The 22,096-nt window shown below is 35.0% G+C and overlaps 1 protein-coding gene across 2 annotated transcripts in view; it reads right to left on the bottom strand.

Moving 5' to 3' along the window:
• The window catches only part of LOC136562576 (cadherin-12), a 527,265-nt gene that overhangs the window by 119,309 nt on the left and 385,860 nt on the right, over positions 1–22,096 (bottom strand). For both annotated transcript variants that reach the window (XM_066559495.1, XM_066559505.1), the window contains exon 4: positions 4,342–4,636. In XM_066559495.1, coding sequence (XP_066415592.1) covers positions 4,342–4,636 — 295 coding nt within the window. The remainder of the gene's footprint in view (positions 1–4,341; positions 4,637–22,096) is intronic.

The raw sequence follows: 22,096 nt of genomic DNA, 5'->3' as shown, positions 1-22,096 counted from the left end.
GAAAGAAATGCATGGGGAAGCAAATGCATTTCTGTACATGTTTTTATGTATAAATATAACAAATATATATAATATCTTTCCTTGAATGTGTGCTTAATGCTGCTTTGCCCCCATTCTCAGTCATCTGGACGGATAGCTTTAATAAGGGGATAACCTTGGTTTAAACTCAGCTATATTTGCATGCTTACGTCAACTATATTGCAACAAAAGCTGGCACAGCTGCCAGAAGCAACAACACAGTTGATTAAACTATACTTAAGGAGAACATGTTTTGCTATTACAAACTTACAAATGGAGATATTAGGGCACCCTTTTCAGTTCTCATAGATAAATCCACATTTCTGTTTCATTCTACATTTTGGAACCTACATTAAACCAAGAAAATATTTTCAAATAAAGATATTGATAAAACCAATTCAATATCAGAAAATTTAAAAAAAAACTAAATAAAACCCCACAACCAACATTAAGAGTTCAGCTCTTAAGCTTTTATAAGTCTCTTACTAAGCATAAGATAACAGCATAGCAATCTATGTTCTTAAAATATTAGTTCTGCATTGTAATTTGACTCCATCTGCTGAGTTTTTCTGCAGGGAATTTAAAATAGTTTGTAAAATATTTTTAAAAAAATAATAAATCATAAAAAAATAATAATTTTCAAATAATCCTTAAAAAATAAAATCTTCACCATAAAGTATTATTTATCATGTGAGCAATGCAATGTCAACTTTGGAGGCACTGATATCCTTCCACTACAGTGTGGAAGCTGTGCCCACTTTGAAACTATCAGAAGCACTGGAAATCACAGATGGGTACAGCAGCCTGCATGTTATAACAGTTGGTAACCCAAGGGACTTTTCAAGAGAAGATCTTTCTTGTTTATGGCTGTGATTGTCTTTCCTCTCCATCATACACGAACAGATTACAGTGCATGTATGGAAAGAGCAAGGCTGGCTGTCCAGTCAAACTTTGGCATGAAAGAGGTTTGCATCCCAGCTTGTATTGGGTAAATATTCTTCTAACTTTTCTCCTTAAGAGCATATGAAGGAATTTGGCTCCGGGTAAGGAAGGCACCACTAAGTAAAAATAGCAGTCCTAAAACTATGTCTTCAGAAAAAAATAAAAAGATATCCAGTACCACTATCTCTTTTAATGAGTGATATTGATTAAAAGGAAAAACAAACCAACACTAGAGTATAGAAACTGTAGAAGAAAATTCAATTCTGCCCTCAATGTAAATTTGAAGTGCAAAAGTAAACTTCCACCTTCAATATGCATGGAAAGTAACAAAAGTTCTAAAATCTACTGTGAAAAACAAGGCTATGAAAGGTATATCTGAGTAATACCTCTGTGCAGAAAACCAGAACTTGAGAATGCCATGAATTTTCTTTTTTTTTTCACTTTTTCCAGCAAAATATTACTAAGGTACAGTTCATGTACGATTTTATTATAACACTGTAACTGCAACCCTGATTCCAGAGGTGAATGCTATGGCATTATTTCAGCCATTCCAGATTCAGCAATAGCAATTTTAAGGAAGTCTAGAGTTGTTATAAAACCGAGAACCATGTAGCCATGATAATTTCTAGAAAGTACCATTACTTATAATATTACCAATAACCTTGGGATAAAGTACCAAACTGGGTAAACCTTTGCATGCAAATGTCATGAAACAATAAAAGACTGCAAGTCACTAGTCACAAAAGCTTGTCAGGCTCACATAAGAGACTAGTAAGGGTAAAAAATGTACTATTTCAGTGAATTTCCCACAATTTCCCAAGAAATATGTGCATGAGTGCAGTTTATAATCAATACTGTTGTAAAACTATAGTAAGTGAAATTTGGAGCATTTGGTATTTAAAAAGTAGCAACTAGAAAATGAAAATGTTAAAAAAAAAAAAAGAGAGGAAGAGTTTATCTGGGATCTGGGTTTTTTCCTAAGCCAAGACAACCATATGCTGCACCAGCTGAAAAATCAAAGTGATTTTCAGTGTCAGCCTCAGGCACTGGGAGGTCTAAGCATCTCTAAAGGTGCAACTAAGTGGTACTGATGATAGAAAGGAGTAGTTTTAGACCCACTGAGAAATCAGTGCTTGCATAAGGAAAGAAAAACAGATAAAGAGAACAAGAGAATAGCAAGACCTACATCAGAGAAGGCACAATCTCCTGACACACTTCAGAAGACAAGGCATTTCTGGATATTTTTGCTGCAAGACAACCTAACAGCAAAAATTCTTATCTGCTTTAGTAGCCACTAATTGAAGTTTAGACTTCCATTTAGGGAAGTCTTTCCTTGTCTTGCCTTTTCTGATCAATTTTCATCCATCTTTTATTTTTTTTATAGAGGAATAGACATAGTGAACGTGACCGAATAAAGAGAAATCCAAGAAGACCTATTTTTCCCATGCCATCTACATCTGTTTTTCTAAAGGAGGATAAATTGAAAGGCATTTCTTTTAAAATGCTGCATGCATGCCACAGCATGCTCAGTTGTATCTCATTTAGTCAGGCAACTCCTCATCCATGTAAAACTGCCAATATATGGCACACCTTGAAGAGTATTTCATATGAAGTAAAAGCTCTGTTAGCATTTCATCTTCTGCTTCACACACATATTTACAAAAATAACAAAGAAAGATGGGGTAGAACAACAGAGTAAGGGAATGAATGTAGGCACTGTGTTCTGCTGTACTAACGCCATCACTGATTTTCATTTTTTCTTTCTGATAAGGTTTTAAACACAATTTCACTACCAACCATATGCTCACTGGTGAGAAATGTTATTCTGAATTTGCCACAGACACAGGTGTCAAAATGTAACAAATGATTTTCATCTATACATGTTACAACTGTAAGTAATATTATTATGCATCTCATTAGGGGAAACAATAGTGCACTATATTGTGAATCTACAGACAGAGTCCTGTAGGTGACTATAGTGAATGCTTCTCAACACTTGAATAAGATTAACATGATCATCTCTACATGTCTACTCACATCACATTTTATCACATTCTATAGCATTCTACTGCTCCTTACCACAAAATTTAAAATAATACCTCATTAATTCTACGTAGCACACAATGCTTGTGTAGACAGCTAGTCACCTCCCTGATTGACTTTAAAAGTATCAACATCTGAGGTGCATAGCTGAAGAGGAACAGTATCCCTCTGCCACTTCAAAGTCAGAAAACTTCCAAAAGTGTTAACAACTACCAGGAGTATTAAATGGCTGGTACAGGCTTGTGAAGTACTGGGAAAATGCAGTTTAGGAGAGGGAAGGGCAATAAGCTGGAACTAGCACTGGGAAGGTAAATGACTCCCCGCCCAGAACAAATTAATTTCTGGTGCCTGCAGGGAAACCCAAAATGCCATCTGGCAGCAGGACACAAGCACTGTGCTTATGTTACAAACACACTGCTCAGGACCACTGCAGAATCAGCCATCAGGAAGAGACCAAAAGGGCCTATTTAGCCTATTCTCCTGCCCCAAAGCAGGATCGATGCTCTTTATGTCATTCCTGGCAAATATCTTTCGTGTTGTGAAAATTCTTCAAGCAAAAACCTATTCCAGTACTTCAGTATCATTACTTCAGTCCACCTTTCTCTGAAAAGAAAATTACTCTGTCCTCTGTACACTAGGTTTTTGAAAACTTACCATGTTCCCAGGCAATCTTCTTTTCTTTTTTTTTTTAAACTTAGGAGTCTGATGCACTAAAGATTTTTTTGGACATTAGGCTTTTGACAACTTGAACCACTCTTGCTGACTCTCATTCTTGCATTGTGACCAAGGCAAGGGCAATAGTTACTCTGAGCATGCAGAGTATAACAGGACTTGAATAAAGAATTGCCCCCTAATGCATAATTAGGAGATCATGCTAGTGCTGTAGGAGTTTAAGAGCCACAAAGACAAAGCCATTTAAATGACAAGATGCTTTACAGCAAACAGGCAATCTAATTTTTTCCAGCAAACAGCAAATGAAAACTAGGAAGGGAGGGGAATGTATCACATCATTTGACATAACAGGTTTGGGGTTAGAGACCCCCTGGACCTTAGCATACCTTCCTTGAATATCTTTTGTTTTTTAACTCATCCTACCCTCAGAAACTTACTATCACAGGTACTCATATTGCAGAAGATTAAGTTTCTAAATAAGCAAACAAAGCTAAAACAAAACTGTAATCTGTGTACATCTAGGCACAGAATATTAGAAACATTTCTAATAATAAGTTTTAGAAGTTGGGTTTTTTTTCATTTCATCCCTCTCTCAGCAAGAAAAGTACACTGAGGCAATTAAGTAATACACAATTAGCTATCAAGAATTTACAGCTTCTTACTCACCCACTGGAGACATTTCTGGGACACTGGCAACATAAGGCCCATCCAGAAACTTTGGCTCATTATCATTAATGTCCTGAACTTTGATGATGAACTCTGATTCAGGCTCTAGTGGTTTCTTGGTGTCAACATCCACAGCCTGAGCCCGGAGTGTGTAGAAAGGTTTTTCTTCTCGATCTAGGCTCCTTATGGCATGAATGTCTCCTGTGGTCTCATCAATGGTAAAAACTGTGCCAGCACCATCTCCTGAAAGGGTATATTTAACACTGCCGACTCCCTTGTCCAAGTCAGAATGAAGCTGGAAAAGAAAAAGAGCAAAAGAGAGGACAAAAACATTAATGGCTTTTCCTAGGCTACTCAGCAATTTTTACTTTTTTTTAATGTAATAAAAGACTTTGGAGGAACCAATATCTTAAGTCCTTAACTGCCTCTAATTGCATGGAGAACTTGTGGGTAGTATGTTATGCAAGACTTTTACTCCTATCTAGTACAGCACAGACTTGCTGCAGTTCAGTAACTAAAGCTGCAATGAAGCAGGGCTTCACATTTGTTATAAACTGAAATTTAAGACCAAGTATGCAAAATCACCCGTAGCCACATCAAACAAATGTGAGATGACGAGAGAGTGTCAAAAGCTTTCATAGGCATTTGGTTTTCAGAGAAGAAAAGGGAAATATCTAATTATTTCAAGAGAAAGAGCTTGATGGCATCTGAAACGCAAAGTCAAACTCGGTTAAAAAAAAGAAAATATACACCTCATGATTACAGTAAATGCTAAACAGAACTAAAAATACTGCCTTTTACACAAATACTTGATCCCTTACTTTTGTCTTTTCTGAGATAATCAGACTGCAGACTGTGAATATAGGAGTTTCTTGCTCATTTTGAAAGAGTACAGAACTCAATATTTTCTGCTTTACATACCAATATACACATTTTTTTCTGGCTATTACTCTGATGAATCTCAAGTTATAATTTAAAAATAAAATTAAAAACTTGAATTTAACTTCTTGGATGTTTTTGTCCCTTTAATCAGTGCCTATCCTACAATAAAGTGGCCTTAAAACATTATTTTAAATACAGGGTTCTTTTAAATCCAACTACAGTATGATGAACTTCTTTGTCAGATCCTTTACCTGCTCCATACCCATCCTTTAAATACATCTAAAAACTTTGAAAAGATACACAAGGTTATATCACTGATGCTGAAATAGCTTTTAAAATATTCGTCGACTTTTCCCATCTAATGAGGACTAAAAACATCTTCTGTAATGGCCACTGGTTAGAATGGAGTTTTCAACAGTGAATTCTCTTAAGCTGAATTGTAAAGGGATTATGGATATAGACTTTATTTACATGATGTACTGCCCAAGGTGAAACACAATAGAGGAAACATGGGATATGAAAGGAGATTATGTAGAAAATGAATTACTGAGAAACTAAATGGTTTCTGGTAATGGGGCAAGAAGCTAAGATACAGAAAGGAGTTAAAGGCAATTACTAACATTTATAGCTATTGACTTGAAATGGAAAATAGGTCCTTGTGACTGTGGAAGAGGTCATAGTTTGTGGCACAGAGCGAACACAAGCTTAGTCTCCTCTTTGTCTACTTTTTCATCTCATCATTCTTGCTCAGTGAATATATTAATTTCTGATCTTTCATCTAGCTGCCCCCCACGTGTGATTTTAAATTATCTCTCCAGTCCAAACTAAAGTATTTTGCTTCCAAGGTGTTAAATATTTCCTTGCTTGCAAAATGAAAAGATAATGTAGTCTGAGATAATTAATGTCAATTTTCTTCCTCCTTCTTTTAATTTAAATGGCTCAAAACTTCCTGCTGTTTCATTACACTCTGCTTAGTAAAAACTTGGTATTTTCCTTCCATTATCATTTAGAGGCTTACAGACACACATCAAGAGAAAAAAAGAATCAAAAGGATGATGAGAAAGGTTGAAGAAAAAAATGTTAGAACTTTTTAGAGGGAACCAGAAAACTGTTTTAGTAGTATCCCTATATTAAATAAAATTTTTTGGGCTTCATTGTGCAGACTACCTTGATGCATACTCCTGGAAGTCATAATATCACAGAGCAAAATGATGCAATTATGAGACAGGAATTTGTAAACAGGGAAGCATTACAAGATTACTCCCATCTCCTGTCATTGGATTTGGCACTAAAGCTGAGATGGTTGAGTGTGTTTCTGATTGCCAGCTGTAGGTTTTGTGTTCAACTAGTAACAAATCAGGCTGTATTGCATGTCTTATCTGAGCCCTTGGATTATACTAGAGAGAATCAATTATAATTGCTTCTCCTAGCTGGAGAAAAAGCAGGAAAAGCAAGGGGTCCCAAAATAAAGGAAGACTGAAATACAAAGACTAGACTAAATACAGACTTTTTGTTCCAAAATGTATTGGAGAAAAAAAGGTTTACAACTGGTAGGAATAGCAATTCTACGGTTGCAGATGTATTTACTGGGCTTCACGAGTATCACTCAGCTACTTATAACCTAGGAACCATTCCACCTATTTCAGCAGAGCTGCAATGCTCTGCAATAGCTGGGATGTGTCACGTTGTATTTATTCACCAAATTTGCTGATTTTGACATAAGTTTCCTAGATGACATTGCAGGGCAATGCGCAAATGCATGCTTATTTGTAACCCACACCAAGCTATGCAATTTGTGGGTCAATTCGACATTAAACAGCGTCAAATTACTGCAGGGGAACAGCTGATTGATTAATTTAAAATTAACTACATTCTCCAACAATAATGGGAATGCAAAACTTATATTCAGATGCAAGGATGAAGAGCAAGAAGCTAGCATTAGCTGTACTTACACAACACTAGGAAATAATCCTGACTTTCAATGCCTTAAATCTTTCAGAAAGCAGTTTAGGCTAAAGAATAAGTGCTTGCTACTGTGTCTTGATTTATGTGCTACAAGCTGTATTACACTGGAAGAAAAGACATTTATTTTTTGTGATGAAAAACAGAAGATTTGTGAGAGACTAGTTTTTCTGACACTGTGTCCACAGCAATTTTGGGTTCCTATCCCATTTCACCTTCTTGCTCGCACTTATTTTCTAATACTTGGTCTTCCATTATTTCAGTAAAATTAAAGGGCAAGAGAACAAGTGCTCAGATATTACCTACTTCCCCCCCACAAGGTGTTTACATTCCAGAATTATCTGAATTTAATGCAACAAGGTTGTACAAATTATTATATTCACATGGCTTGTCTTAATTTTATGTTTTCTCTATAAATCTTGAATATTAAACATGCAGCAGAGGCCTGAAATATGAGGCATTCATTTCTATCTTTGTTGAAATCTACACTTGTATTCTGCACACAGTTTAATGTCAGATCTTTGGGCAAATCTACACCAAGTGTAAAACTAATAATTTCTTGCAGCAAAATTCTGTTAGTGCAGAAATTCATGAATATTTTTCCATGATGTCAGGAAAAAGACATATCATTCCATAATTCTTGCTAATGTGTACAAACAATAACACATATGGCAAAGGAAATGACTGATTGAAAAAAAAATGTGTGAATAATAAGATGGAGACTATTGTAAGATACATTGCATAAATCTATGAAGAAATTATGGCAGCATTTTTGAATCATATCCAGTACCAGATGCCAGACTGAGTCAGTCTACAAATCCATGTGATCTAGCAATCTGCTTCAGCCTGTAATAAGCTGAATGCTAGTTTGCTTCAAGAGGATGAAAAGTTGATAACAACTCTCTACTAGCACATCTGGGAGAAATTATTTATTCAATTCTTCTGACAGTTTCTAGCAAGAAGTATGATTGTTTGTATTTTAGCAATAAATTAAGATCTTACTGCTTCAATAACTCAGTGTTATCAGCTCTTCAAGAATTCATGCACCAGCACAAATAATTTCAAACCCCATAAAAGATCAGTAAATGCTTTAGGTAATGTATATCAAGAATGGGTCTACACTCCTAAGTAAATTGAGCATTGCAGGAGTATGGATCAGATGTATTTCTTTCTCAGTGTCCTGTGGTGCTGATTTTCCCTTCAGTATCCTATTTCATCTGATGCTCAACTGTTCACCTTCTCTTTCCTTAAATACTTCTATGACTTCTATTAATACAATAATTTTCAAAGTCAGTTATCACTAAATTCACATACATAAGTAAAGAAATCGGAAGCAAAAGAAGCTTAAAAAATTGCAAAATAGTCTACTTTAGAATGAAGCAATCAAAAAAATCACTATATCCCCACAAATCATGCCAGAACAAGGGCTATGACATCTGCCAGTATTGCTGTGATCTTAATTTCACAGCAATGCAGACACTGAAAAGCGGTTGTATGAGTTGACAACTTCCTTTTCCGCATTTCCCAAATGTCCAGGAATGTTTAAAACCCCTAAACTGATATATTTACCCTATGATACACTCTGAGATTCTACATCTTATTCCAATTTCTGCAGACTGAAAAAAAAAAAATCACTGTCCCATTTATTTGTTACTAGTTAACCACTTTAAATGCTATATTACGTGCTTATCTGGTCTAAAAAAATGGTAAATGTTCCAGGCTATTAACCATTCCTTGCCTGCACAACAGTGTTAATTATACATCCCACATCTGCATCTTTACATAATTTTTCTTTATACAATATATTTTAGGACTTTACTCCATTATATTCTCTTCCTGCATCTACTCCCAGGTATAACCATTCATTCTGTAGCCACCAGATCCTGTAGTGTCTTGGGTAAGATGTGCAAAGAAAACTATTTGAGAAACCAGAACATCCATTCAGCTCCAATAATACCTAAAACTGAAAATACAGAATGATGTCCTGAACCGAGGAAAGGAAAAATGGCCATTTTTGTGCAGTTAACATAGACCCAGGCAGACCTATTTTGGCAGATCTCTACTGAAAAAGTGTCTGGTGGAACAAGGATACCCACTACAAGAGAGGAGGGTGTAAATGAGTCTAGAGACTTTCTATTTGGAAGGCTGCCCTTTTAAAATATAATTATTCTACACATATTTTCTCTTGGCAAGAGCTCTATGATCTACACAGATTGCAAAGCTTCTTTTAAAAACTGATAATTAGAATCTAATGTACTGCTTTCACACAAATGTACTTATTCCTTCCATCTAAAAATACATAAACCTTGAAAATTTTCCTAAGATTCAAAGGGGTATGGGGGTGTCAGAGACTTTAATTCAGGACATGGAGAAATTAAAAAAGAAAAAAACAAAACAAAAAAAACCCGAAACAAAACAGTGTAATTGTTGCTAATCAAATCCAATAAAATAGCTTTTATTTCTTTCCCTCTCCTCTCCATCACACACACACACACACACACACCACTGCAGAGGACATTTAGGGACGAGGTCAAATCTGCTCACAACACAATCAGTGCAAATGTTTCCCGATCCTAAAAGTTTGGATTACCTAGGGCATCTTCTAAATAATAAGTTAACATGAATTAGTCATGCAGACTAAAGCTTGTGCTGATGGGAGTTAGGACACTCCTGCAAATGGGTCAGATGAATGACAATAGGTATATGGAAACAAGTAGCAACTAAAATACAGAATCAGAGAATCCTTGAGGATAAAAAAGACCTTTAAGATAGCTGAGTCTAACTTCAAAATTATGAGGTAAAAGAAAAGTGAAAAAAGGAGAAAAGAATGGTTTTTTAAAAGGTCATTTGGAAAAGAACAATTTTCAAAGCTGAAAATTATTTGTACTAGGAAGAGGTATGTTTTTTACTAGCTTTGTAGAAGCCTTTTATAAGAGACTTCTATCTGTGAGCTGGTTTTCTGAGCACTATGAGAATTTCAAACTATAACTAATAATAATATAATTGAATAATTAAAAATGTCAATTAAAGGACGTGTATGTGTGTGTGTACACATATATGCAAAAAAATTAAAAATACTATTTGAATTAGTAAGCTGTGCATCTTATCATCATGATTAATTTTCTTCGTGTTGTATTTCTTTGTCTTCTTTTCTTATGTTTAGCAAAATATCTGCTTCTAAGAATTGACGCTTCTATAGTCACAGTGAAAAAACTCACAATATTCCTTTGATGGAATGCCATATATGTGAAAATATTGGTCAATGAAAAATGCTATGCACTAGTAAAACACTAAAAGAATAAAAATTTCTCAACAATGTCTTAATATAATTTAATTATACAAGTAATTATACACGTAAGTTACAAGTTGCATAGATTTCTGATGATTATTTTTGCATCACCATTTCAGCTGGAGCTGATGCATATAGAAACACAGTGTTTTGCTCTGCCCTCTTCAACTTTGTTGCAAGAATCAACAGAAAAAGTAAGCTTTAAAATTAAATTATTCTTACTGATCTCATATAACTCCATGTTACAATGTGCTCTGTGCACACATGTTGATAGGTTTCACTTCAGTTAGGTTGAATGTCATTTTAGAGAAATGTTCTGCAGAATGGTGACAGCTGATATGAACTTCAGTCTGTTGAGGTCTCTGGGTATAGTCATTGTCAAGTAACAGCATAATCACAGGTTCCAACAACAAATTCCAGTATTGGCTGTTAGACAGCAACAGGAGACAAAATTTGAGGAAATATATCAACTTCCAATTTCTTCTTTATCCATCTCAATTTTATATATCCTTCTAAAGGATTATGAGCTACAATCTAGTGTGCAGCTGCTGATGCCAGCTCAGTGTAAAGATTCTATCACATTATTAAATTTTTATAATTTCAGCATTTTTCAAAGTATTTTACAGGAACTGAGGAGGGGATTGAAAGTGCAACCCTCACAATCCAAAACCCTTAATGCATCACATGGAAAAAGTGAGGTTATGCCATGTATCCTCATGCACAGATGCAGAATTTCTTTCCACTACTGAGCACCCCAAACTGGTGGTAAATAATCTTCTGGGTTGAAGGAGCCTGTGGAAGACATCTCCTGTTACTAATGGATGCATTTGAGTTGGCACCAGTAGGCCTGGTTTGATCTACACCTGTGAAAGCACTGCTACTCCCTCTGTACCCATGCCTGGCTGGAGTACCTGTGGCTAAGTCAGAGGATAATGTTGCTAACCAAAACTCAGAAATGAGGGAAGGGAATATGCCACAAACAGGGCTCTGGGGAAAAAATCATCCCAGCTTTAGGCAGGAGATATTTGTATTCCTCTTGAAGCCAACACTTATTCACTGATTTCAAAAACTAAATTAAGAAAAAACAGCATGACAAATTCTAACTCTTGCTATTTAATTGTGAAAGATCAGCAAAATGTTCAATGGCATTGCTGTAATCAATTAAAATTGTAAGTATGAAGGGGTGGTGATCTTTTGAGGTAGTGATTGCAGTATTTGTTTTTTGAAAGAGGAATCACTATCAGAATATCAAAAAAGAGCTGCATCTCTCTACATAATACATACTGATAGTAATACATGATTTTGCACTGTGTTGCCTGCTGTGTCTCTTTTACAACACATATAAAAGATCAGTGCATGAAAATATTAATTATGTGGTATGAATAAATACAATCAAAATAAACACTAGAGACTTAAGAAGTTTTTATGTGAATTTTTTAAAAATCTAAACTAAAATTTCTAAGACACCTGTTAAAGGAGAGTTTATAATTTCTAATGACTGTCTACTGTGTTTATGAAGATAGTCTCTCTGCAGATCACCAGATAACCACTGCTCAGAAAGTTGAGAGCAAGCAGAAACTTTATACTGCAGTGTCACTGAAATGAAGCTGTTGGCAAGGTTAGAAATTTTCAGTTTAGAATGAGGTGTTTATGCTCCTGAAATGACAAAATCTGTTTTCTTTGTAGGGTGTGTGAATATGATCCACTTTCTGTAGAAATATATTCAATAGATCTCTTAAGCTGCAAGTATAGAAACCTGGTTAGTTACTTGGACTTTTCTACACATAAGAAATACCATTATCATCAGAGGACACATGCTTTATTCCTCATCTCACCTAATAGTTATGACATTATGGACTTGTTTTTTATTTGAGATTTAATTTATGATGGAAGCTCTAGCTACAGCCAGTCAGTTGCATGAGATTTTTTCTCTCACAGGAGTTGCCCTACCAATGCTAGTAGGAATATCTTGTGTGATAGGGAAGAAAGTGTGGGCTGTGCCATTGAGTTTCTGAAGTGATAGCCAAAAAGACAGCTGCCTGTTGACAACTGCCATGCTGCTGGAAGAGATCTTGACTCTGAGCAGCTTCCCACTACTTTTCTTGGTGGTATTCACTTCGCCATCTTAAACATCTGGAGCTAATTGAATTCCCCTAAAATTCTTTATGTCAGACTGTCCCATCTAGTTAGAGGAATTGAATAGCTGACTTTTGTAAGCCTGGTTCTTTCAAATTAATTATGGAAAACTCGAATTTCCTGCTGGAGTTGCTCTTCTGAGGAGGGAGCAACCTGTATCAGGGATGGTAGCTGCGAGGCAGCATACATTTCCATACCACAGCTGCAGCTAGGAGAAGAAATACATCTCCAACTATGCAGTCATAAATATCATAGGCAAAGTAGTCACAAAGTAGTTATCTCCTACTGTTCATCAATCCCTAACACAGAAAACCCTAGTTAGCAGTTAGCTGACCTCCACAGTCACATAAATGGTGCGTGTGACCACACACAGAGTGAATCCCAAGCCTGACTGCCTTCCTGAATCAGCTGTGCAAAATATCCAGAGATACTTTCTCTGTAAAGCCAAGAGCTCAGTATCATTCCTAAAACTGTACCCTAACTAGGCTTCCTAAACAAGGCTTTCTCTACTTCAGGAAGTCACAATTTTATCACATGCAGAGGCATGAAACGACACTCTCATTGCCTTACACACTAGTCTAAATAAGCTGAATTTTTTCTGTGCCCAAGATAATATTAGAAATAATAATAACAACAATATTGATAAATGCACACGTTTTAAGTACTTCAAAAAGGCACTCTGTCATAAACAAAAAGTGATAGGTTCTTGAAGTTAGAACATAAAAAGAAAGACTAAAACTGTAGCAAACACATGCCTAGAAATGTGTGTTGAATGAGAATCAGTTTAAATCCATTGCATTTGTAAAGTTAAAAGATTATAAACTGATTATAAAAGCTTATGCTTAATTTTATACTGATTGGAACCTTATTTAGCTTATACACCTTCTGCTATTTTCTGATTTATATCAGTGTGCCCTTTAGCTGGAACTTGGAAGGGTTTAGAGTAAAGGTCTACTAAATTCTGCTGGTGCTGATGAAGATTTCTTCATTTTTATCCTTCCCTTATTTCATTTTCCTTTTTTTTTTTTCAAATATTTTTCTTTATTGACCACCTAGCAAACGAATGTTAAAAACTCCCTCTCCCTTCCTCATGTATTTAAATTTCATGTTAAGTTAAATACAAAAAACTTGTTCCATAAATCACACATGCTGTAAAGCTCTGTCAGTTAAGGTGTCTCTTTTTGTATGATAATGATATAGTAGAAGAGGTAGGGAATGACAGAGTAGAAAGATTTTACCTCAGCCTGTCTATCACTGTGACAAGGCATACTATCATAAACTGTTTGACCAGTTCTCTTTCATAAACAGGAAAAAAAGAGTTCCATTATAGAGGTGAAAAAAAAAAATTAACACATACATTAGAGACATAATTTTAAGGCATTTAGAGGGACAGAATTTTATGAGTGAAATATGACATATTTTGAATTTTTAGTCCCTTTGTCTTAAGCTGGCCCAAAAAAAATCAGGCAAACATTCACATTAAAAGACACACAAAAAAATTGCACAAAAAAATAATCCAGCAAGCATGAACAAATAATGCTTAATGTGCACGGAATAGGAACTACAGCAAAGAAACTGAAAGGGCTCTTCTGTGCCCTATGCATAAATTCTAAGAAAGCACACCCCCTGAATAATGTTTTGTCAGCAAGATTTCCTCAGAACAATACTTTTAAAGGCTGTATTATCACACAGCAGTGTTGATTTTCCTCAGGTTCCAGAAGTAGCATAGAGAAGGGTTGTGCTGTATGTATTTCTTTCATTTTGCTGAAGCAGTACAGATAAGTGGCTTGCTGCACAGTTTGCCTTTTTTGCTATCTTGTGACACAAGTTTTTTGGGCTTTTTTTTTAAGGTTTGAGGTTTTGCAAAAATAGGTAAACATTCTATTTTAGTGGGGTCTTTTGACTAATCAACATTTGCATGGGAGAAAAGTAGGTTCTTAAAACACAAGTAAAGAATCAGATAGAGCTTGTTCTTCTGCCTTGGATTACTAAAAACAAGCAGCATTTATGTGGAACTATACAGAACTGAATCAAATCCCAGAAATCCTGTATATATTCTAAGTTATGGATACATTAATATTTCACATATTGTTATGCTACAATGTGTAAGAATATTGGTATGCCTTCTTTTTAATAAAAATGTCACACCTGTGTACTAAGAAGCAAAAGAAAAATATCTTTCACAGCTTAAGGTTACATCATTTCTGCTCAAATGGAGCAGCTTAATTATAAATATGAATATGATTGTCCCTACTGGATTTTCCCAAATCAATTTTAAGAAAAACATGTTGAGTTTACATACAGTTATATGCTAGCTATAGTAGCTATAGCAATCACTTTCAAGATTTACACATGTATTTAATGAATAAAGACAAATATTCCTAAGAATCCATTGAGAGTACAATACAATAGATTAAAAAAAAATGAAAGCTTTATAATTTGGAACAAAAATTACTGTATAGCTGCTGTAAGAGATCTGTTTTCTATATCTGTGGCTGTACTTATGTTTTATACTGATGATATGGAAGAACAGACATTTCTGCTGCTGCTGTTGGGAGTGGAGAAGGAAGGAAAGAGCATAGAGTCATTTTACTCCAGAGACAAGAGGGTGGGAAGGTTATTCCTACAGAGAACTTGGAAGAAGCAGGAAGTGAAGTAGAAAAACTGTTTCTGGATGAGTTTATATTCCATTTTTCTGACAGAACTGCTCATTGAAAGAACAATTTGTTCCTATTTTGTATATAATTCTTTTAGAAGTCCTGGGAAAATCAGTTAACAAGGACAAAATCTCTCCAGGGTCCAGGGAAGTGTAACTGTGTCCATGAAGCCTAAATCTTGGACTTTAGAAAGCCAATGGCAAAACTCCCGTTGTCTCCAATTTTATCCACTAATAATTAGGGCCTTGCAAGCACTAGCAGAGTACTCCCATGCAGAGTATTGGCAGGGTTCTCTCCTGCAGACTGAGAGTAAACATTTTCTATTGTTTAAGTTCATGCACTTAGGGAAATTTTCTTTTCACCTTTAAGTTTTACCATACTAAAGATCTCAAAATGGAAACAACTGAAGTTTTTTTCTTATGTGGAAATCATACATCATCTCTCCCCCCTATCCCTCTCACCCCTCCTTTTTCATTTTCCAGAATTTCAAACTCCTCAAATAATAATATTTGATTGTTTCAAGATTCAGGGGTAGGATAAACTTTATCAAAAAAATGCTTTTGCAATTAAACATTAACCTTTGTTAGACAGAAATTACTGTGAAATCCTTTCAGTGGTGTGGGAGTTAGTTGTGATGTGGCAGGGCTTTTATCCATTCATAAATGTTTGCAGAAGTCAGGCTTCTTTCACTGACAAATATTGCAGCTATTGGTAGCTAAATTCACCTGCATTTGATCAAGGAAGTTATATTCACAAAGGGAACCAATTTTAGCAATTTTCCTAAAAATATTGCTGTGATAAATGACACACGCCCTTTTTGAACATAAGAAGAGACTTATCTATTAAATAATAATATATTCACTGGCTGTAGACCTTCTGAGCATCAAACATCATCTTTCCTTTGTTGTCTGCCTTTAAGTTTTTACAGATTTCATCATCATATGACACTTCCCAAATGTAGAAACCAGGACTGTGGGAAGTGTTTGTGCCTCTTCAAAGAGACTGTAAATATTTTACTTACTGAATAATAGAAAATCTCTATGGTGAATAAGGCACTTTAAGAAAATATACAACCTAGTGATGTTAATTTTGATTATGCCTAAAAGACGTATATATAGAATGAACAGGTAATTGCAGTTATTTACAAATGAATTTGTCAAAATTGAGTAAACCAGGAATCAGTCGTTATTACTGTTGCTTCCACTTTTTCAGGGAAAAATACTCTAGATATAAAAGCTACCAAATCTGTTGAAAGCTAGCATTTTTAATTCTATAAAAAATTGAGTAATAAAATATTTATTTTCAGTGCAAAGTTTTTTTTCAGAAAATCTCATTTCTTTCAAGGATATCTGATGATGATTTGTCTTCTACAGTATTGATTTAATGAATCAGAATAGATTCAATGTGCAAACTACCTTATAAGCATATTCTCTTGTAAGTAGTGCTTACAGTAATTGAACTGTAATTCACTCTAGTATTGAGGCAAGTTGTATTTCCCAATCTCATTCAGGGGCAAGCTCTAACTACCAAACTATGATCATAGTGTGTGACTTACTGTAGGAACATAGCAGGTACAACCCCTAAAAAGAGAGTCTGCAAGCCATCTTTGGAAAGCCATGCTAGAACTGCACTTTATTTATCTAGGGGAATAATATGTAACTGCCCAAGCTCATACCCACAGCAGGGCACAGGTCTATTTACAACAGCCACATGCCCCACAGAGCTGATTAAAGGAATAAGGTTTTTAATTAATTGAGTCTTATTTGACTCAATAAGAAGAAAAAAAGTCTTTATGCACAGAGCTTCCAACCTTCCCACCCTGACCTTCCACATCTGCGCAGGGAAATAGCCATCCTTGAGCTGCTATGAGATCCAACTTAGAGCAACATCCTTTACTCTAAGTTTTTTGAGAGGCTGGCTTAGCAGAATAAGAAGAATACAGCATTCACCTGTAGTGAGCCTTTTTAAGCTTTCAGAATAGATTCATCTCTTGCTGGCATCCAGCTGGCCTTGTTTTGAGTGCTGCAAAATTTTCTTTGAAAAAATCATATAGCACAGACAGAAAAAAAAATTAAGCAAGACCAAGCTTTTGATTTACTATATGTGTGCCTTAAATGTACATATTTTTCATCTTAATGATACATTTTCTGGAAAAATGAATTGGTGTTGTGGGATGCCAAACATCTGTCACAAAGAAATTTCATGCTATAAAATCATGAATAAACTATGTCCCAGCACACTTACAGCCATATCAGGATAATGTTGTTCTCTAAGAATTCAACTGAATACCAAATTTACTATAAATATTCTTTTAAAATTCATAAACTTAGTAAGAAACACCAATGAATACTTTAAAATTCATAAAAACCTCAAGATTTCTTTGCTTATCATTAACTTAATAACCTAGTTAGACTGGGCTTAGCTTGATTAACAAGCCATTTTAATACCAATATCACATAAAATAAAAGTAATCTTAAAATTAGTTTAATTTAAATAATACTACTAAGTAGTGTTGTTTCCATTAATGGAACAGCTGGTACCTGGAACAATAGTTAGATACTTTCTTCATATTTTGATAAACCATCTGCCCTGTACCACTCGTAGCAGTGTAGCATTTCTGACTTCCTGAAGCATCTATTTTGTGGTCTGGGTTAGTACTGTGGACCCTTAGAAACAATTTTGGATATGTATGACTCCTTTGTTATCAGCACCACATGGCCAACTGTGGAATATGGGATTCTTTGGAATTTTTTGGTTTTTTTAAGAACTCAAATTTTGTCCCTGTGAGATAAACATATACAAGTTCTTTCTTAAGTGTGAGATGAATGTGAAATTGATGTTGTATTTTAGAAGATAAAAGAATGGGACAATCTGAAGATGTCTCTTCAGAACATAAATAAAAACTGATTTGATGCTGATTAGCTTGCTCTCAAAAAAATTCCTCAGTATTTAAGCAACTTGGCCCTCAACGGGCAGTGTTTTCAATTTTAAGAAGGGGCAACAAGAAATATTTTTGGAAGACAGAAAAAAAAATAATATATACAGAGTAGTTCTCCAACTTGCCTGTGATCTGTGGATGTCATGACTTTGACAGGCAGATGAATAAGTGCTTCGGCCAGGCTGGGCTATACAAAGCACAGCTAAGAACAGGTACATGCTTGTCCATAAAGAGGTTATAAAAGAGAGGTTACAGGCCTCAGGTGAAGGATATGTCTCCCCATGAGTGCAGTGCAACTTTCTAACATCCCTCCTCAGCACAGCAACATAAATGCACCAGAATCATTAATGGAAGGTTGTAAGGTGCTTCCAAATGACTTCCCAAAAGGGCAAGACTTCCCAAAGGAAAAGTAAACCACGGTTTTCCCAGCATTACTGACTACATTTTACAGGCTGATCCTGCTGTTACACCTACCTCTGTCCCACAGGAAAGGTATGTGTGCCAATGTCATTCCAGGGCAGCAAATATCAGCTCTTTCTCTACTTAGCCCACAAGAACTCCTACATTGCCTGGCTGAGCAGTACTGCCAGCTGTGAAAAGAATGCAAAAGCACTTTTCCCTGTGAACTGGCAAAATAATAAACTAGTCATGGCAACAGCAAATTAGCAGCACATATCAGCACTGCAGGGTGTATATAGGATTTGTGTAGCGACACACTGAGTCCCAGCGGTATTACAGACTTTGACAAAGGAAAGTTAATGATGTTCAGGTTCTACAGAGCCATGCTCATGTAAGAGCTACAGATGATAACTTTACATCAATTTTCAGAGAGCATTATCAACCCTACATAGAGGAAGGGAAACAGACAAAGAAGTACAATGGTACAAAGAAGCCCAATGGTACAATTTGTAAACAGAATTCAGGGAAAGTGTATTGGCTTTAATGGCAGTACTCAATCGTTCAGCTGCCTTCCAGCACAATAGTTGTAGATGAGTGTGAAGTTTGCTTTTCATTCAAGCCATAAAACCTCAGAAGTCAGAGAAATGAAGAAGAATAGTCTAATTTTATAGAACTTCAGCTAGGAGCACCTAAGAAATTTTTGATCTTAGAAACTCCAGCTGAGTTAGTGAGAGAGAGAGAGAGAGAAAGAAAATAGAGAAACATCAGCTCTACAGAGAACACCAACTAAAGCAACTTGTTCTCCTTCCATATAAACCTGGGTCAGTTTGATGAAGGTTTAAGGTTAAAACCACTAAAGGTCAAGACTGCAAAACCAGAGGACCCATGAGAAGAAAATTTAGATCATTTACCTGCTCAAAAGTAAATAATTAAATGAAGTTTCCCCAAGTGCAGGTTTTACACACACAAACAGACACCCACAGATTGTCCATATGCTTGTTTTAGAGTAGTTCTTTCCCTGGTTAACATGGAAGAGAAAAATGAAAAAAAAAAAAAAGAGAAAGGAGGGAAAAAAAAGAAAACTGTGATCAAAGGTGTAAACTGCATGCATTACTAATGGATGTTGCAAAACAGTTAACAAATGTTTCCAAAAGAAAGGGCAAATGAATTTTACATAGCCAAGTATTTTAAAAATACACATTTTATGAGAACCTTAAAGGAAAAAAACAGATGGCATTTTAGACTGCGTTCTACATACAAGATTTCTCTATCACAGATTGTGAATTATGTATATATCCTTCTCATGTCTTTTATATATAAAAATGTTTTTAAATATTAATTTTCCTACTTTAGAAAATATTACCATGAATATTTTCAGGAGCACGTATTCATAAGTACTAGCCTTCAGAAAAATAAAAATAATGATAAGAGTATAAACAAGTATTTAGAAAATTACTTTTCTTCATAACACTTTGTATCATTTTTACACGAAAATCTTCATCTTGAAAAATACAGTTTTCAGTTGGACTATTCTACTTATCTTTCCATTTAATAAAAATAATTGAACTAGACTTCAATTTATCTTTCATTATTGCAGTAAAAAATCTGTTTAAATAGACCATCTATTATAAACTATATACAACAATAATTTTTCATTTTTCTGGCACAATTCTTATAACTTTGCATTGCCTGTTTCGTGCTTTGTTTTAACAATCATTTAGATCAAGTAAAAATTTATTCAAATTGAAATGTCTTGGTGACTTCAACATAAATTTGATCTATCTCATCAATTTTATTGTTCTTGATATGTTTTTTCGCAACATGAAAAGTAATGGGTGAACATGTTCTAACACAGGTAAGAACTAATCATAAAAAGGTGACTTGGATAAATGTACCTTTTACTTACGGATGACACACAGACACATAGACACACAGACATGCAGCAGCAAACTTGGAAGTTAATTTCTTCTACATCAATAGCATTTTACACAAACAATGTAAAGACTTATTTTTAGTACCCAGATTTTTCAAGGATTGTAAGTCATGAAAGATATACACTACAAACTTGAATTTTTTACATATTCTGGCATGTAAGGACCATAAATATAAATATCACTAAAAGTTACTCCAAAATTGAGATTATATACTCGTGCGTTATACTACTATTTTGCTTACTTACTTCCCCACCTTAGTACATTAGCAGTATAAATCCCTTCTGCTCAGTAGGTTATCTTAAAAACACTGGAAAATTTAACCAAAATTTAGGGAAAGATGTCTGACTAAATATGCCAGGACTCACCTAGCCTTGGGTAGTGTCTCTGTATCTATTTTTTATTAGACACAAGCTGTACCTGTGTTAGCAGGTAACGTGAACCAGTGAGAATGTTCTGTAGAATGAAGCAGCTGATGGAGAGGAATGATGCAGGCAATAAATGCACCTCAGGGTTTTCTACTGTGAACAAAATCTCATCTGGTTCAGTGGACTAAGTGCCAATTCATGTAGTGCATCCTCTCAGCTTTTTTTATCAAGAAGTGATCTTGTTTGTACTCTCCAAGACCTCTCTTGATGTGAGCAAAACTACAGTAAGTCTGAATGATCAAAAGATTTGCCTCAAAAGTGCCCTTTAATTCAGAATGAAAACACTCATGGAGATCTGCCAGCAATCTGGTAATGATTCTGAAACACAGCTATGACCTCATAATTTAGGAAGTATAGTACTTTAATTTTGAAATAATCAAAAAGAAATTTTAAAGAAAAGTCCCATTTATTTTTTGGACATTGCCCAGAATGGAAGTGAACTTTACGTCTGCATTGTATCTTTAAGTAAAGATATAGAGCTCTCATTAGCTGATTATAAAATTTGTGGTGGTATAAAGTGGACTGGAATTTAACAGGATAAAATGAAAATTTACTTAAAAATCCTTGAATCTGAAACACAATTTCTGAAAATGTTTTTTCTTAATAAATTCAGTCAAAATGTGTGGGGTATTGACGACATTTAGAAAAATGTCTTTATTTACTTTGTAGGCATTGTTTTAGGCTCATCTTGTCCTTTAGTGTATAACATTAATGAACATTAAGACTAAGAATGACTTTCAGGGTGGTTTTAGACATTGTCATAAAAGAATATCAATGGCTTTGAAAAGTCCTTGAATAAATTTACTCATATTTATCTTTATATTTTATTTTTTTCCTACAGTTTGAGTTACATTACTGGAAAGTAACACTGGAGATAAATTACTGGAGCAAATAATTTCTGCCTTCTTGTTTAACTCAGCATATGGACTTGTACACCACTAATAGACATGAGAGTAGACTCCCCACAAACACACAGAATAAAATAACCTTTGGTTCCTGTCCTAGATATTAGGATGAAGGATTTCACATGCCTTTTTTTTTCTCCCAAAAAATAGTTTTATTTTTTCCCCAGTTTTACATTTTTCTCAATAATACACAATTATCTGTACAATGTATAAAATGTCATCAAATTC

This window comes from Molothrus aeneus, chromosome 1 (genome assembly GCF_037042795.1).
Source record: "Molothrus aeneus isolate 106 chromosome 1, BPBGC_Maene_1.0, whole genome shotgun sequence".
Lineage (NCBI taxonomy): Eukaryota > Metazoa > Chordata > Aves > Passeriformes > Icteridae > Molothrus > Molothrus aeneus.
This window is presented reverse-complemented; position numbering and strand designations above follow the sequence as displayed.